An 18,052-nucleotide genomic window follows, 5' to 3' on the forward strand; every position below is an offset into this window, starting at 1 on the left:
ACCCCCTTACCCCAGCTGATAACCAGGCCTACTACCAAAGCGGGCCTGGGACCATATTACTTCTGGCAGGCAGGTACGAGACTTGTCTGCCTTCCCATAAGTGCACTGTCCTTTCTCATAGACCAGGGCTACTTTGATTATTTATATTTTTAATATAATTAGTCTAACAGAGTTCCATTTAGGCGCTGAGGAAAACACTGAGGGAACTTGACACACTAAGTCTGCAGAAGCATCTTGTATAGGGAGGCAGCCTTTCTTTTTGATTTTGTATAGAGCAGGCTATTATGGAGAAGACTCAGAAAACCCATGCTAAACAGGAAATAAAAGCCACAGTAGGATTATCATAGATTATTACATTGACCTTGTCTTTCCTGTCCCTCCTCACCCTCTGAACTTCAAGACTATGACAACAGGAGGGAGACAGTTAAAGAAAGCTGCTCTCACTGTCCCTATGAATACCAATCCTTCTTCATGTTAGAGATAGAAAGCGAGACAAACCAGGGATATGAATCTTACATAACATGTTTAATATAAAGTCCATTTTCAACCTAATACATATTTTCACTTCTCCAGAGAATAAAGTTTATTATAACAAATAGAGCTAAGCTTTAAAAAAATATAATATAAAATCACAATTGAAAACTCAGCCAATAAAGTGTGGTGATGTTTGTAATATTGATGGGGCTGGGTTTTCTGGATCCATCTGAGACTCTTATTTGCTCCATGGTTTTTCCAAATTCTTTCTGTATGATTGCTGATCATCATCCTGAAAACCTTGCCCAGCTTAATATCCAGATTATAGCATAGATTTTAATTTCAGCCCAGCATTCAGCCCAAAGTCTAAACAAGCATTCTCTTAAATGTTGTTCTACCTAATATTTCTAGTGCTTGTGAAAGCAAGCCGTTAGATTGACTCCACTGGAGACTGAAGCCTTCTATTTATGCACATGACATGTACAACAGGGGCTGTGGCAATTCAAACATTCCCATGCTCCTTTACCAATGTACCTAAACCCTGTTCTGAATAGACCAGAAAGGATAATTCATGAATATGCAGTTTTTGGCTTTTTCTTGAAACTATCAACAATGGTGCCAATTAGTACCAAACTGAGACAATGACTTCAGTAATGTGGACACCTAGCCAGTAGGTACTACACTGGGACCACCACCTTGTTTTGCATAGAGCATCACACATCTTTCAGACTATAAAGACTTCTAGTTGCTACTAACCTGAGTCAGATTTGAACTGCTGATTTACTCTATAAGCTTCATTCAATACACTGTATCATCTACTTCCCTTCAGAGGTCCCATTTTATTCTGAACCAGGAACAAAATGTCAATCAGACCAGTTATAAATTATTCCCCCAATACAAGGCAAAATGGAATGGCCAATCAGAGAAATTATTTCTCCAGAGTTGCTCCCCAGGCAAATGCTTGGTTTCCCATCGATAGCAGGGCTAAATTAGCCATGCTGTCATGGGATCTGTCAGTCAGGTCCGGGAGGTGGAGCTTGTCAAAGCAGAGATCAGAGCTTTGCTCTCTGTGGCTGCACATGTGTTCCCGCGCAGGAAAGTAATGGAATCTCCTCAGTCTGTTCTTTCCGTGCGCGGGATCGCACGCGGAGCTATTCTTCTCCTCAGCATTAATAGAACAAAACATGTCAAAATCGGAGTTTAAGCCCTGTAATTGCAGCACAGTAATGTCGGTCATGGATGGCCATGACCGATGTAACCGATACCTAGGACCAGATCACAATCGGGAAGATTGTGAATTTTGCTCAAGGATGTCAACTGTTCCTGAAGCCTGTAGGCCCTGAAGCAAAGGGTCTACAGGCTTCAGGAACTTTTTGCCTCACCAGAGCCATCAGAGGCTCATTCGTCGCCTGACCCTGCAATTTTATCACCTCCCTCAAAAAAGAGGGCATCATCGTGGGATCCTCATTCCTCCAATCTTGGAGGTAAGGAGGTGGCAAGCCGACAAAGGCCATCAGATTTTCAAAAATCCAAAGAGCCAAAATTGCTGGCGCAGGACACATTGGCGCCAAAAATCTCGGCGCCTAAAACTTCTGCACCTATGGCGCCTTATGCACACACAAAAGGATCGGCACATACCACTTCGGCACCTGAAGAAGTATCGGCGCACAACATTTCTATGCGCATGGCGCCGAGGACACTTGTGCGCACGACGCTGAAGGAGCCTGCACGCACGGCGCAGAAGATTTCTGTGCGCAGGGTGCCAAAGACGTCTGAGCGCACAACTAAAGGAAACTCTACGTGCACGGCACCGTCTACATCTGCGCGTATGGCACCAACACCATCTGTGCGCCCGGCGCCAACCATGTCTATGCGCACGGTGCCGGAGACATTGGCAACGATCACTCTTGCACATACAGAAACAGAAAGATATGCGCACAAGTCTAGATCCGTGCATAAATCCAAATCCGCGTATAAGACACATTAGCATCTATCTCATGAATTACAAAATGAGTTGAAACGAAGACATGAAACCTCACACAGGTCTTCTTCAGCCTCTCCATCCATACCCTCACCTCGTTTGGGTACTTCCCTCTCTTCGAGAGATAATTCGACAGAGTTTACAATAAAACGTAGAAAACTATCTCCGTCTTCACGGAAAAGTTATACAGACTCGTCATCACACTATTATCATAAGCACTCACGACACTCCCACCACAAAAAGTCTGTAAAGAGGAGTGCTACATGGGAATTAAGCCCTTCGACTTCAAAATCATCTTATATACCTACTTCAAATACCTTCTCTCACAGAGAGGTAATACAAGTTGCTTCCTCTACACCTTCTACAGCTTCAGAGAATTCGAGGGACATCATATGCGATGAAAAACAGAAAGACCATAAAGTATACACTACTTTACCTCAGAACACACCAAAGCACCCTAAAGCATGTGGGTCACAAGAACCAGATCATCGTACAATAATGCCCTCTCATACAAAAGAGGCATTTTATCAACTGTCCCAATCCTTAGCAGGTTTTTATGAAACTCTTCAGTCATCATTGAAAATGACTAATATTGCTGCTGACAGTTCTCCAGAACATAAGACGCAGACTAATAGGGAACCATCGGTGGAGCCTCCAACATCTCCTATAGCAAACCGACCAGCTTCCCCAAATTATAAACAGGATACATCTTTTGATTCTCCTTCACCGCAAACATCTCCATCATCATCTACGGGATTCCCATCGGATCCGCAGGAACAACCTCAGGAGCCATATTCCCCTCCAGAAGACCTTACATACCCAAAATTTTGGGAAAAATTGGGTACAATACTGCATCTAGAGGTCCAAAAAGAGACAGAGCCTAGGTCAGAAACTCTTGGTCTCCTAAAACTTTTGACACTCCAGGGGAACCAACATCTCTTCCACCACAAGAGCTCCTGCATTCAGTCTTACAGAAATCCTGGGAAACACCTTACGCAATTTCAGCAGTTTCCAGAAAAATGGACATAAAATTCCGTATGAGGAAAACATCACCGGCGATGCAAAGATTTAAGAAAACAAAGTCACATTCCTCATACCCACCAGGCAAAGACAACAAATATTTGGATGAGTTTGGAAGGAAAATATACCATAACTGAATGTTGAATGCCCGGATTATACACCATCAATTCTACATGGTACAATACCTGTATGAGTGCATACAAGCTATAAAAGGTATGCTTTCCTCAACTGCGGATCAGATACCTCCACCTCTTCATGACATGGAATAGTGTTCTCGTCACCTTTTGAGGTCAATCTACGAAGCATATGAAACATTGTCTAGGGCATCGGCAACAGCCATTGCAGCCCGCAGACTAGCATGGTTACACTCAAGTTTGATACGTGAAGATTTACACGAGAAACTAACGAACCTCCCATGTACAGGAGATAACCTGTTTGGAGAACGATTTCGGGACACAGTGGGTAAACTAAAGGAAGAAGCTCTAGCAGTACAATCATTAACATCACATCCTAACTATTTGACCACACGTCGTTATATTGGATCTACTCGTAGGCAATCCTATGCCAGGAGACCCTACAGATCTTACCAGTCCTTTCATACACAGACTTAACCTGCGTATCAGCGTCCTGCTTCACAACAGAATACCTCAAACCAACATAGAGGTAAACCACGTAATCAGAGGAAGCAGGCACAACAACCAGCTACTGCAGGAAAAGCGACTTCATCTTTTTAGTTACCCAGCCACCACCACAACATCAAGCACCACTCGGCAGGATTCATTCCTGCCTGACAGCTTGGGAGAGAATAACATCCGATCAATGGGTTTTGGAGATAGTACGTCACGGCTACCAACTCCAATTTGTCACACAACACATATTACCTCATCTTTCCACTTTCAAAATTCACAACTTCCAACCACAACTGGGGGAGGAAATTGCATTGCTTCACAAACAACAAGCAATTCAACAAATTTACCCAAGGACCCAATCAGTAGGATTTTATTCCCCATACTTCCTCATACCCAAGAAGTCGGGTGGCCTTCGCCCCATCCTAGACCTAAGGGAATTGAACAAATTTCTCACCAAAGAGAAATTCAAAATGGTATCATTGAAATCAATCCTTCCTCTGATCCAAACCAATGATTGGATGTGTTCCATCGACCTGAAAGATGCTTACACACACATTCCAATCCATCCATCCTCGTGCGTTACCTATGCTTTCGCTACACGCATCAACACTACCAGTACAAAGTTCTCCCCTTTGGACTATCGGCTGCACCCAGGGTGTACACCAAATGCATGGTAGTGGTGGTGGCTCATCTCAGACAAGGTATAACCATCTTTCCATATCTGGATGATTGGCTCATAATTGGCCCAACTCCAAACATCTTAATCGAACACCTCCATCGAGTGATACAATGCTTGCAAGAATTAGGACTGGTGATCAATTTTCAGAAATCACACCTACAACCAACACAACAGTTACAGTTCATAGGAGCATACCTGGACACTACGTGCAAAAGGGCATACCTAACAAGCAACAGAATATCACAATTACGTCTTCTATTACATACCTTGAACCATACTCAGAAACCTTCAGCGAGACAGATTTTAGTAGTCCTTGGCCACATGGCAGTGGCAAATTTCATGGTACCCAACACCAGGCTACACATGAGATGCCTGCAATGGGGCTTGAAACGTCAATGGAAACAACACATTGACACAGAAGGTAACGTTGACCACCGAAATGAGGAAAGATTTAACATGGTGGCTCCTAAAGTCCACCCTATCCAAGGGAGCATTGTTCAGTTCCCCTCCTCACAACGCAGAATTAATCACAGATGCGTCTCGCAAGGGCTGGGGTGCACACCTTGAGATTTACGAAACACAAGGATTATGGACAATCTCGGAACAAAACCCGCAAATAAATTTATTGAAACTCAGAGCGATTTGCAATGCATTACGAGTGTTCCAAGACCACCTGAAAGGATGCAGGGTCATGATCTATACAGACAACCAAGTCACAATGTTTTACTTCAACAAACAAGGAGGGTCCAGTTCATGGTCCCTTTGCAAAGGAGACCCTGACAATTTTTGAACATGCTCACCGAAATTGCATACATCTCCAGGCAACTTACCTACCAGGAGTTGCAAACACAAGAGCGGACAAAGCTAAGCCGCATCTTTCATCCTCACGAATGGGCACTCAATACAGAAATAGCTCAAGACATTTCATGCAGTGGGGGACACCTTCGATAGATCTCTTGCAACAGAGATCAATACTCAAGTTCCCAAATTCTGCTCGATAAGACCAAGCCAATTCAGGATCACTCAAGATGCCTTCCTCATCCCATGGACGACAGGCCTCCTATATGCCTTTCCTCCTATACCACTCATAACAAGGACAATTCAGAAATGCATACAAGACAAAGCTCAACTGATACTCATAGCTCCAGCTTGGCCAAGGCAACCGTGGTACAGTTTCCTTCTTCGACTATCATCATGGATCCAATTCGATTACCAAATCGCCAGGACTTTCTCTGCCAAGATCAAGGAACGCTTCTACAACCCGCTATACTCATCTCTCCACTTGACAGCATGGAGATTGAGGAGGCTCCTTCTAACAGAACAGGGAGTTTCCACCTCAGCACAATTCATCTTGTTAGAATCCAGGAAACTCTCCACATGGAAAAATTATAGCTATAAATGGAAGCGTTACTCTACCTGTTGCACTTCCAAAAGTGTACCACCATTGGACTGCTCACCTGAGCTGCTCATTGATTATCTTCATACACTATATGCAGCTGGTCTAGCAACATCATCCATCAGAGTTCATCTGAGTGCCATAGGGGCATATCATAGACCAGTTAACAATATTCCAATATCCAATCACTCTTTACTATCTCACTTCATTAAGGGGCTAACTCATCTTTGTCCTCCGATCTCTAAGCTTCCAGTTCCATGGAACCTTAACATAGTTCTGGAACAGCTCATGCTTTCCCCATTTGAACCCATGGACTTGGTACATATTAAATACTCACATGGAAAACGGTATTCTTGGTTGCAGTAACATCAGCACGAAGAGTTAGTGAATTGCAGGCCTTGGTCCATTATTCTCTATATTTACAATTTCATCACCAAAAGGTAGTCCTCCGAACTCACCCATCCTTCCTACCAAAAGTGGTTTCTCAATTACATCTCAATCAGACCATGGAATTACCCACCTTTTTCCCTAAACCTCATGCAAATGATAGGGAAAAGTTACTGCATACATTAGATTGTAAAAGAGCTTTAGCATACTATAAAGAAAGGACAAACTCGGACTCCCATGTTTCTCAACTCTTTGTCTCCTTTGACCCAAAGGCACCTGGATTTCCAGTGGCTAAATGCAACCATCTCCAGCTGATAGCACAGTAACATCAAATTCTGTTACGATAACAGAACTTACAACTACCTTCTGCTCCTAAAGCTCACCAAGTCAGAGGCATAGCAGCCTCATTGGCACACTTAAGGAATGTGCAACCCATAGACATTTGCAAGGCAGCTACATGGTCATCGCTCCATACCTTCACATCTCACTACTGCCTTGATCAACAAGCAGCCATGGATGCGAAGATAAAGCAAGCAATCCTGCAATCTCTATTCTCCTGTCCACGGTGACTGCCACACTGGCAAAGATCACGTGCAAACATATATATCATAAGCAACGTGATCGGGAGCTTAGGACTCCCATGACAGCATGGCTAATTCAGCCCTGCTATCAACGGGAAAAAGCAAGTTTGCTTACCGTAAACTGTGTTTCCGTAGATAGCAGGATGAATTAGCCATGCTCACCCACCCTCCTCCCTGGCAGTCACCACATCTTTGACTACAATAAGGCTTAATCACAGACTGAGGAGATTCCGTTACTTTCCTGCGCGGGAACACACGCGCAGCCGCAGAGAGCAAAGCTCTGATCTCTGCTTTGACAAGCTCCGCCTCCCGGACCTGATTGACAGATCCCATGACAGCATGGCTAATTCATCCTGCTATCTATGGAAACACCGTTTACAGTAAGCAAACTTGCTTTTACACACATTCTAGGTCTCAGCTTTGCTTGTGCAATTGAATCATTATAGTAGACATGTGCAAGCTAATTTACTCTTGCAACCAAACAAAAACATTCAGTTTAAAATTTAAAAGATACAGAATGGAAGCATGAACCACAACATGAAAGATTTACAGGTTGTAAAAGTAGAATATGTCCTTGCAATTCAAACATTAGTCCAGACCCAAAAGTGATCGTTGTTTGTGCATTTGATTTACCTGTCTGAACAATGGTGACTTGTCCTATTACCTATTTCCAGGATGCCCGAGGCAATGGCGATGAAAATATAGAACGTGGCAACTGGGCCAGTAAAGCGGACTATATCCTGTCCTTGATTGGCTTTGCAGTGGGGTTGGGGAACGTCTGGAGATTTCCTTACCTGACTTATAAGAATGGAGGAGGTGGGTGACAGTCATATAGCTTATGTCTTCTTCTGCTTCTCAAAAACTTATTCAACTTTTAGTCACAGCTTTGTTATTCAGATCAAATGTCAAGGAGATGGGGCATGGTTTGAAAAACATAGAAATGGTAGAATACAGTGAGCCTAAAAGCTTGAGGTATTTTTCTATTGTCTATGCCAAAACATATGCAAAATACACTGCAAGACTTTTTGTCCAATCCTTAAGTGTAGCCTTGAAGCAAAAGCAAAAAAAAACCAACCCAAAGCACACATGGAGAGCAATTTTCATTCATAGCCATTTGCTCGTCCTTCTGCTCTACCAGACAAGAACTTGTGGGTTTAGTCCCTTCATCCAGTAGTTGGAGGAAGAGCTTTTTTTTTTTTTTTTTTATGACAACACCTGTATGTATGTCATGCATGGAACCAGATACAGACAGAGTTATCTGTCTCTGGATATGGATGGACAAGTCTTGGCCCAGTTTCTTAATTGAAGAGAATTTTTATGGCTATTTCATGGTTATTATATAGCACTTAAACTACTTTGAATCAAATTTTTCTTAATGCCCCAGCTCCTGCAGATTGTTTTCTGCAGTGATGCAAGCCAGGACAGCAAAGTAGTCACTACCCATCTGATGGGGTTTGTTTTCTGTGGGAGAGCACTACATGTATCGTTTGAGTATATCCTTTTCTAAAAAGGGACGATGTGCTTACTCTCTGAGCTGAAATGCTTGTGGAGGCCAAGTTCCTGCAATTGATAAGCTTTGCAGTGAAGCAGGCCTTTGACAATTTGAAAGTTCACCACCTCTTGTCAGGACTCAAAGCGAGCTCACTAACTCAAGGATTCCCATCCTGGCTCCCATCTCTTGAATGTGGTAATAGGTTGAGAAGAGAAGGTAATAGGGATGTGAATTGTTTTTTGATGATTTAAAACAATCGTCAGATATATTTTAAATCGTTAGAGCCACGATACAATAGCAATTCCCCCGATTTATCGTCAAAAAATCGTAAATTGGGGGAGGGCTGGAAAACCGGCACACCAAAACAACCCTAAAATCCACCCCGACCCTTTAAAACAAATCCCCCACCCTCCTGAAACCCCCCAAATGTTTTAAATTACCTGGGGTCCAGTGGGGGGGGGTCCCGGCGCGATCTCCCGCTCTCGGGCCATGGCTGCATTAATAGAAATGGCGCCGGTGGCCCTTTGCCCTTACCATATGACAGGGCAAAGGTAGCGCCAGCGCCATTTTGGTTCCTGTCACCCGATGTCACGAGTGCAAGAGATCGCTCCCGGACCCCCGCTGGACCCCCAGGGACTTTTGGCAAGCTTGGGGGGGCCTTCTGACCCCCACAAGACTTGCCAAAAGTCCAGTGGGGGTCCGGGAGCGACCTCCTGCACTCGGGCTGTATTGCCAATATTCAAAATGGCACCGGCGCTACTTTTGCCCTCACTGTCGACATAGTGAGGGCAAAGGTAGCGCCGGCGCCATTTTGCCCTCACTATGTCGACATAGTGAGGGCAAAGGTAGCGCCGGCGCCATTTTGAATATTGGCAAATCGGCCCGAGTGCAGAAGGTTGCTCTCGGACCCCCGCTGGACTTTTGGCAAGTCTTGTGGGGGTCAGGAGGCCTCCCCAAGCTGGCCAAAAGTCCCTGGGGGTCCAGCGGGGGTCCGGGAGCGATCTCCTGCACTCATGACATCGGGTGACAGGAACCAAAATGGCGCCGGCGCTACCTTTGCCCTGTCATATGGTAAGGGCAAAAGGCCACTGGCGCCATTTCTCTTAACACAGCCTTGGCGCGAGAGTGGGAGATCGCGCCGGGACCCCCCCACTGGACCACAGGTAATTTAAAACATTTTGGGGGGGTTCGGGAGGGTGGGGGATTTCTTTTAAAGGGTCGGGGTGGGTTTTAGGGTTGTTTTGGTGTGCCGGTTTTACCGCCCTCCCCCGATTTACGATTTTTGACGATAAATCGGGGGAATTGTTATTGTATAGCGGCTCTAACGATTTTTGACGATTTAAAATATATCTGACGATTGTTTTAAATCGTCAAACGATTCACATCCCTACAATACAGTGCGCTCAGCTGAGTGCACTGTCTAACCGCAGTTGGATGCGGGTTGTGTAGGCGCTGCCTAATCCCCTTACACAATAAGGGGATTAGCACCTCCACCAGGGATGTGCAGAGCAAAATTTTATGTTCATATTTCTTATGTCCGAAAGGGGGTCCCACTTGCGGCCAATATGGACATAAAAAAATCCAATGAGTTGGGTATATGTACATATGTGCAAAAAAAAATTTAAACCCCCTCACCCTCCTTAATCCCCCCCCCCCAGACTTACCACAACTCCCTGGTGATCGAGCGAGGAGTGAGGACGTCATTTCTGCAATCCTTGGCGAGAAGCATGTGACGCTGACCCCCCAAGCTGGCCAAAAGTTCTTTTTTGGGCCCGAACGAGCCGTCCGGCGCGAACTCGCCGGGAATCACGTGGCGCCGCGTCACTCAGACGCGGCGTCACGTGATTCCCGGCGAGTTCGCGCCGGACGGCTCGTTCGGCCCAAAAAGAACTTTTGGCCAGCTTGGGGGGGCCTCCTGACCCCCTCAAGCTGGCCAAAAGTTCTTTTTGGGCCGAACGAGCCGTCCGGCGCGAACTTGCCGGGAATCACGTGACGTCGGCGTCACGTGATTCCCGGCGAGTTCGCGCCGGACGGCTCGTTCGGCCCAAAAAGAACTTTTGGCCAGCTTGGGGGGGCCTCCTGACCCCCCCAAGCTGGCCAAAAGTTTCTTTTTGGGCCGAACGAGCCGTCCGGCGCGAACTCGCCGGGAATCACGTGACGCCGGCGTCACTCGACGTGCCGCCGACGTCACATGCTTCTCGCCAAGGATTGCAGAAATGGCGTCCTCACTCCTCGCTCCATCACCAGGGAGTTGTGGTAAGTCGGGGGGGGGGGGGATTAAGGAGGGTGAGGGGGTTTATATTTTTTATTTTGGCTCAACAATCGCGATTTCCCACATATCGAACATATCTATGTTCGATATGTGGGAAATCCGATCATTTATGTCGAATCAATTTTTTAAGTTAAAAAAAAATATGAGTTGCGTTTTACTAATGCGGTCAATCCGAATGCACACCCCTAACCTCCACAACGTATGTCCAACATGTGGAGAAACTAATAGCACTCATCACATGCAAATGCAGGCGCTAATTTCTGAGCACTCCCAAAGTTGTACAGAAAAGCAGAAAATAAAAGCATCCATTTCCCGAACCTGTGGCTGTGTGGCGATTAGGGAAACGGATGCCAATAAATTCAGTGTCTGTTTTCCTAACCGGCAGAAGGCCACTGACAGCCGACTACTTGCGGACTCCCACTGTCAGGGAAGCACTAGGGGTACGCAAGCAATCCTAATGCCTCCTTGACAGTGTGACCCCTATGGCGTCCCAAGGAGAGATACCTGGGGGCATGCTTTCAGCATTCTTTTTTCGCATCAGCCCCTTTATTATTCAAACTGCCTTTAATTCTTTTCAAGGCAGAAAAGTAACCAGAGCTTTCAGCTGACTAAGGTAAGTGATACAGGCTATGATTTAAAAAATAGAAAAAGGAAAGGGGAAAAGATACTTTCAGTTTCTATTGGGAATAGTTTTCTAAGGCTAGGAGATATTTTCAGAGGATTGTCATTTGCCAGTTCATATGTCCGAGTTCTCTGTGACCATTAAAAGGAGCCTCCGCGCGTATCTACTAAAATCCAGTGTACTTTTCTTTGCGCCTGGAGTGCAAACAAAAGTAGGCTATTTGCGCTCCTTTTAAAATCCGCCCCTAACGGAATATCTCGCTTCAGTCTGATATAGGTAGAATTTAGACAGAACCTCAAATACAGAATAAAGAGACCATAAACTATAAACAGAAATATGCAGACAGAAACTGAACTGGATATTGAAACAAGCCATATTCTATATGCAGTGCAACAATGGATAATCATTGCTATTTCTCATAATACAAATAATGAAATCAAGAAATACTACTACTACTACTTAACATTTCTATAGTGCTACTTGACATACACAGCACTATACAAATAAAACGCAAGAGACAGTCCCTGCTCAATACAGCTTACAATCTAATCAAGACAAACATATAAAATACAATAGTAAAACCATACTAAAAAAAAAAAAAGAAAAGAAAAATATTTCAAAATAGCTGAAGAATAGAATATCCATTAATTAAAAATTAATTGAGAAATTTTTAAATATTTTCCAAACATTAAATTATTTCAAAACAGCAGACACATCAAATAACTAATAAACAGGGTCATTCATCAAAATGTGTTATTGGCGTTATCGTACGTGATAACGCATTAACGCATGCGTTTACGCCATAACGCATGTGATAATATAATTATTGCATGGCACATTTTACATTTATTTGAATTCATAAACCCCTAACAATAAAAGGCCTAGGCGGTGAACAAGTTTACATACATAATATAATAAAACAAATAAACATATACAATATAGTAAAACATAAAGAAAATAAAATCAGTAAAATAGTAACACCAATTTGAGTAAGAAACTTAAAATAAGCTAAAAACAGAACTGACTTAATTTAAATGAGAGGCAATATTGCACCATGCTTAACGCAAGAAAATAACTATACCTCTTTTGAGTGAGAGAGAGAGAGAGATTATTTATAAGGCCTTAATAGTATTCAACTATTTATATGCCTATAGGAGGGGCCAGCTAATAGCTTGAGGTGAGGTGTTGGTGGTGGTTTAGGGCCAGTTTTTACATGCAGAGTGAGACATACAAACTGCACAGTACACCTCGGTGAAGATTTGATGTCATTTGGAATGAGGAAGTCTCACAAAGATGAGATTTCTGCTATGTTCTCTCACCCTAGCTAGATGGCATATATACCGTATTTTCCGGCGTATAAGACGACCCCCCCAACTTTTCCAGTTAAAATATAGAGTTTGGGATATACTCGCCGTATAAGACTACCCTTCTGTGTCACTACATAACCATACTGTATGTGGTACCCAGTATACAACAACCAGCCAGTCACAGCAAGCAATGTACCTTACCGGCGATTGGCTGGTTGTTGTATACAATCCTGCTTGGATTGGTCAGCTCTCCCTGCCTGCCCAGCCTCCCGTCTCCAAAACTATCAGAGTGGTAACGCATCCCTCTGGCCCGCCCTTGTATCCTATTACAGGTCCCCTCCTCTCTGCCTCTCAGATCTCACTCCTGAGGACTGCAGTGAGGCGGGCGCGACGTGCATGTGCGAGATTCTGAGAGGCAGAGAAGGAGGTACCAGTAATAGAGATGTGAATCGGAACCAGAATCGGTTCTGATTCCGGTTCCGATTCACATCGTGGTTTTTTTTTCGTCCGGCCCGATCGGGTTTTTTTTTATCGGCTGCACCCGCGCCGATAAAAAACCCACCCCAACCCTTTAAAACTAATCCCTCAGCTTCCCCCACCTTCCTGACCCCTCCAAAACCTGCCAAATTAATTAAATACAACCCCCCACCCTCCTGACCCCTCCAAAACCTGCCAAATTAATTAAATATAACCCCCACCCTCCTGACCCCTCCAAAACCTGCCAAATTAATTAAAAGAACCCAGTGACATAGTAAGGGCAAAGGGCCGTCGGCGCCATTTTGATTGCTGGCAGCCGACGGCCCAAGTCCAAGAGATCGCTCCTGGACCGCTCCTGGACCCCCGCTGGACCACCAGGGACTTTTGGCAGGTCTTGGAGGGGTCAGGAGGGTGGGGGGTTGTAGAAAACTAATTTGGAAGATCTTGTGGGGGGTCAGGAGGGTGGGGGGGTTTTGTTAGATTTTTATTTTTTTTTATATTCGCTCCATAGATGCAGACATTTTCCACCCACTTTTTGGGGGAAAAAAGTGCGTCTTATGGAGCGAAAAATACGGTAATTATTCGCCCTATAAGACGACACCCGGCGTATAAGACGACCCCCGACTTTTGAGAAGATTTTCAGGGGTTAAAAACTCGTCTTATACACCGGAAAATATGGTAAATAGTTGAATACTATGAAGGCCTTATAAATAATCTCTCTCTCTCTCTTTCTCTCTCTCACTCTCTCTCTCTCTCTCAGCTACAAAATAGAAAGTATTGCAGGGTGTGAAAAGGTTTACTGTACTCTCTGATACAACTTATGGGAAGCGCTAGGTTACTGCACTGTGTAGAAATTCTACAAATTACCTTAAACACACCCCTTTCTCTTACCACGGGCATTATCCATATTTTGATGAATCTAGGGGAAAGATTTAAAAAATCTACCACTCTCCATACCTGGGAACGTTTGATTCAATCATCATCAAATATAATAGAAACCTGCAGACAAAAAACTAAACTGGAAACCACAATAAGCTAGACAGTGTATATGAAAAACAGAAATATTATCATTCATTATAAAACCAAGAAATGTAAAATATAACAATAAAATCATAATAAAAAAAATTAACGAATATTTCAAAACTTCTGATGCATAGAATATCCAATAATAAAAATGCAAACTTTTTGAAAAAAATCTACTGTTTTTAAATATGTTTTTGGTGTTTGGGAGGCCATCCAATAACACCCAATAATTAAAAATAGTAAGGATTTAAAAAATGCTGTACTCTCCATTTCTGGGAACATTTGATTTCCAGTCAGTTTCCCTAAATTGTCATCAATTAGTAGGAAAGAGGTGGGTACACAAACTTTCCCCTCCCTCCCTTCCTCACCTCACCCCCCCCCCCCCACACACACACATTCCTTCTCTAACACACATACATACACACACCCACACAAACAGATCACCTTTCTTCTCACATACACATAAAGACACTCCTTCTCTAAAACATATGCATATACACACACAGACAGAAGCACACTCCTTCTCTCACACACATACACAGAAGCATGCTTGTTCACTCACACACATACACACATACAGAAGCACCCTCTTTCTCTCATTCACATACATACACAGAAAGAAGCAGATCTCATACATATTATTGTGCCTCTCCTTTTTCTATGGCCCCGCCAACCTGAGCTCTGGTGGTGGCCAACAGCCTTTCTCTCTCTCTCCTTTCCTCGGTCCACTGGTCTGGGCTCCAGTAGCAGCCTGAACCTATTTCTCTCTCCTTTCTTGACCCCTGCAAACCTGGGCTCTGCTAGTGGCTTGCACCTATCTCTCTCTTTACTTCAGCCTCTCCAGCCTCGGCTCCAGTGATGGCTGCAACTTTCTTCTTAAGCCCCACTGACCTCAGCTCTGGCAGCGGCCCACAGCTCCCTTGATCAGCCCTGCCAGCCTGAGCTCCAGCAGCGACCTGCTTCTCCCTTCTTTGGCCCCGGAGGTCTGGACTCTGGTGGCGGCCCGTGTCTCATTTCTTTGGCCACACTGACCTGGGCTGTGGTGGTGGTTGGAGTCTTTCTTCTTTGGCCCCACCAGCGGGCTGCATCTCTCTTCTTCAGACCCACTGGTCTGGGCTCTGATGATGGTCCGTGTCTCCCTTCTATCAGCCCCACCGGCTTGGGTTCCAGCAGTTGTCCACATTTCCCTTCTTTGGCCCCTCTGATCTGGGCTCCAACAGCATCCTTTCTTCTGTGGCCCTACCGACCTGGGCTCCAGTAGCAGCCTGCATCTCTATTCTTTGGCCTCATCGTCCTGGGCTCCAGCAGAGACCCATGTTTCTTTTCTTCAGCCCTACCAGCCTGGGCTTCAGCAACAGCCCGTATCTCTCTTCTTTGGCACTGCCGGCCTAGGCTCCAGCAGTGGATTGAAGCTTCTTTCTTCTGCCCTGTCAGCAGGAAAGAGAAAAAGGTACAAGGGAGAAGATCTGCTGTGGGCTGGTGTTGGGCACAGCTGCTCCTCAGGCATGGGGCCACTGTGAGCAATACCAGCTCACATGATTGGCTGGACCAGCCCACCGGGAGATGCACAAAGTGCCGAAAGTCAATCTGGCACAGGCACATAGAGGTAGATCTTAAATAAGTACATGCACGAATACTTTGTTCGCGCAACTGGCGTGAACAAAAGTATGCCGGATTTTATAAGATACGCGCGTAGCCGCGCGTATCTTATAAAATCTGGGGCCGGTGCTCGCAAGACTGCGCAAACTCGGCAGCCTGCGCGTGCCGAGCCGCGCAGCCTGCCTCCGTTTCCTCTGAGGCCACTCCGAAATCAGAGCGGCCTCGGATGGAACTTTCCTTCCGCGTCCCCCCACCTTCCCCTCCTTTCCCCTATCTACCCCACCCCCCCCAGCCTTACCTAAATCCCTCCCTAACTTTGTTGGGCAAGTTACGCCTGCTTGAAGCAGTTGTAACTTACGCGCGCCGCCTCTGGCATCCCCCGGCACAGGCCACAGAGCTGGGGGACTCGGGGACCACCCTCCCGGCCCACCCCCGAACCGTCGCCACACCCCTGGACCCGCCCCGGACCCAGAAACACCCGGGCACGCCCCCTCCCACCCCTTTTACGAAGCCCCGGGGCTTACGCGCATCCCGGGGCTTTGCACGCACCGGCGGCCTATGCAAAATAGGCGCGCATAAATCCGGCAGGATTTACGTGCGCAGGGCTTTTAAAATCTAGCCCAAAGTGTTCAGCTTGCAAAAGTGATGATAAAACAGAGGGTAAATCAAGCAGAGTAAGCTTACAATCTGGGGTCTTACTAGCCTGAACTTAGTGCATAAGTAATAAGTATATTTTAAACTCGCAGAGACCTTCCAGAGAGAGAGCAGCTTACAGTTTTGTCCATTGTGTTTGGAATGTTACCATCTTGAGAACTTTCCAGCAGTTACAGGCTACAGACTCTGCGCAGCTGCATGGAATTAAAACAAGGACCCCCCTGCTATTAACTCTCCAAGTACTGGGACAAAGTGATTACTGCCAACATTCCTGCCTCTGGTGGTGTGTCCCCCCCCCCCCCCCCCCCCCCACCACCATTCTTTAAGAATTCCAAACAATTTAAAGAAAAAAGTTAAATGTATAGTTAAATGCAAGCAATCTTCATGTCCTGCAGCACAAATATAGGAATCTAGTAACAGGACATACCGAGAGGGTATAGTTATTTCCCTCAAACAATAAAATCAGGAGGAGGTAAAAAAAAAAAAAGATTAATTCTGAGGAATAAGAGGTCTCAGTAATCCATATGTTTCACTAAGTTGAAATTTAGGCATGAAAAATTCTGCTGACTGGGATTCAGTTCTGAGAGGGACACAGAAGACATCCATAGCCATTCCACTCTATTCAGTTTAAGGGGACATCTGAAACTACTTCAGAACAGACCTTCCCAGAGACCTTCCTTTACCATCACAGATAAAGTAATGTCTGTTTTAGCAGACGCAGGTTGCTGCCAGATTCTCACCAATGAGCAGGAAATCGTTTATTCTTGTGGAAGGAAGTGCTGCATATAAGGAATTATGCTTCACATTTTTTTCTTCAGCTATCTGTGTGGATGGCTTTGGCACTAGTAGAGTAGAAAGAGCTCTATTAAGCAGAAATCTGCAGCTTTTTTGAATCAAAACAAATTGCACAGCTTGAATCCACAGCTGCCTATCATTTTGTCGAGGTTCTTCAAGATCACTAGTGCATTAAGAGCTAGAAGACTTCTATGACTCAGGCATTAGACTACTGGTTCTTGCTCCAAATTGCATCTCTGCAAATGTCTTGCAAAGAGAGATACTTTGCTGAGATACTTAAAAGAATGGTCTTGAATCAAGATGAATCAAAACCACATAGACTTCCAGAGGATAAGTCAAATATTAGATTTTACAGAGGGTGTCAGAAAACCTGGAACAAATGTTTTTACAAAAAAGTGGATCCACATTACTAGAATTTGTTTCCCTAAAACCCAACACATTCATGTTTTTTTTTTCCCATATATATCACCAGTGAAGACAATTGCTATACTGGCAACACTAAACAAATTAAGAAAAGCTAATACTGTTGACGTCAATATTCAAAAGCCATTTAGATGGATAACTTAGTTATCCATCTAAATGGCAAGTTTTGGTATATTCAGCCTCTTATCTGGCTCAATAAATCTTATCCAGCTAAAATCTAGCCGAATAAAAAAAAACAGAG

General features: G+C 44.8%; 1 protein-coding gene across 5 annotated transcripts in view; it reads left to right on the plus strand.

Annotated features, from left to right (window-relative positions):
* LOC115094055 (sodium- and chloride-dependent neutral and basic amino acid transporter B(0+)-like) overlaps positions 1-18,052 on the plus strand; it is a 440,377-nt gene that overhangs the window by 15,559 nt on the left and 406,766 nt on the right. For all 5 annotated transcript variants that reach the window (XM_029606711.1, XM_029606713.1, XM_029606709.1 and 2 more), the window contains exon 2: positions 7,822-7,963. Coding sequence is in view for 4 of the 5 variants with exons in the window: in XM_029606713.1 (XP_029462573.1) it covers positions 7,822-7,963 (142 nt within the window). In the remaining variant the exon portion in view is untranslated. The remainder of the gene's footprint in view (positions 1-7,821; positions 7,964-18,052) is intronic.

This window comes from Rhinatrema bivittatum, chromosome 6 (genome assembly GCF_901001135.1).
Source record: "Rhinatrema bivittatum chromosome 6, aRhiBiv1.1, whole genome shotgun sequence".
Lineage (NCBI taxonomy): Eukaryota > Metazoa > Chordata > Amphibia > Gymnophiona > Rhinatrematidae > Rhinatrema > Rhinatrema bivittatum.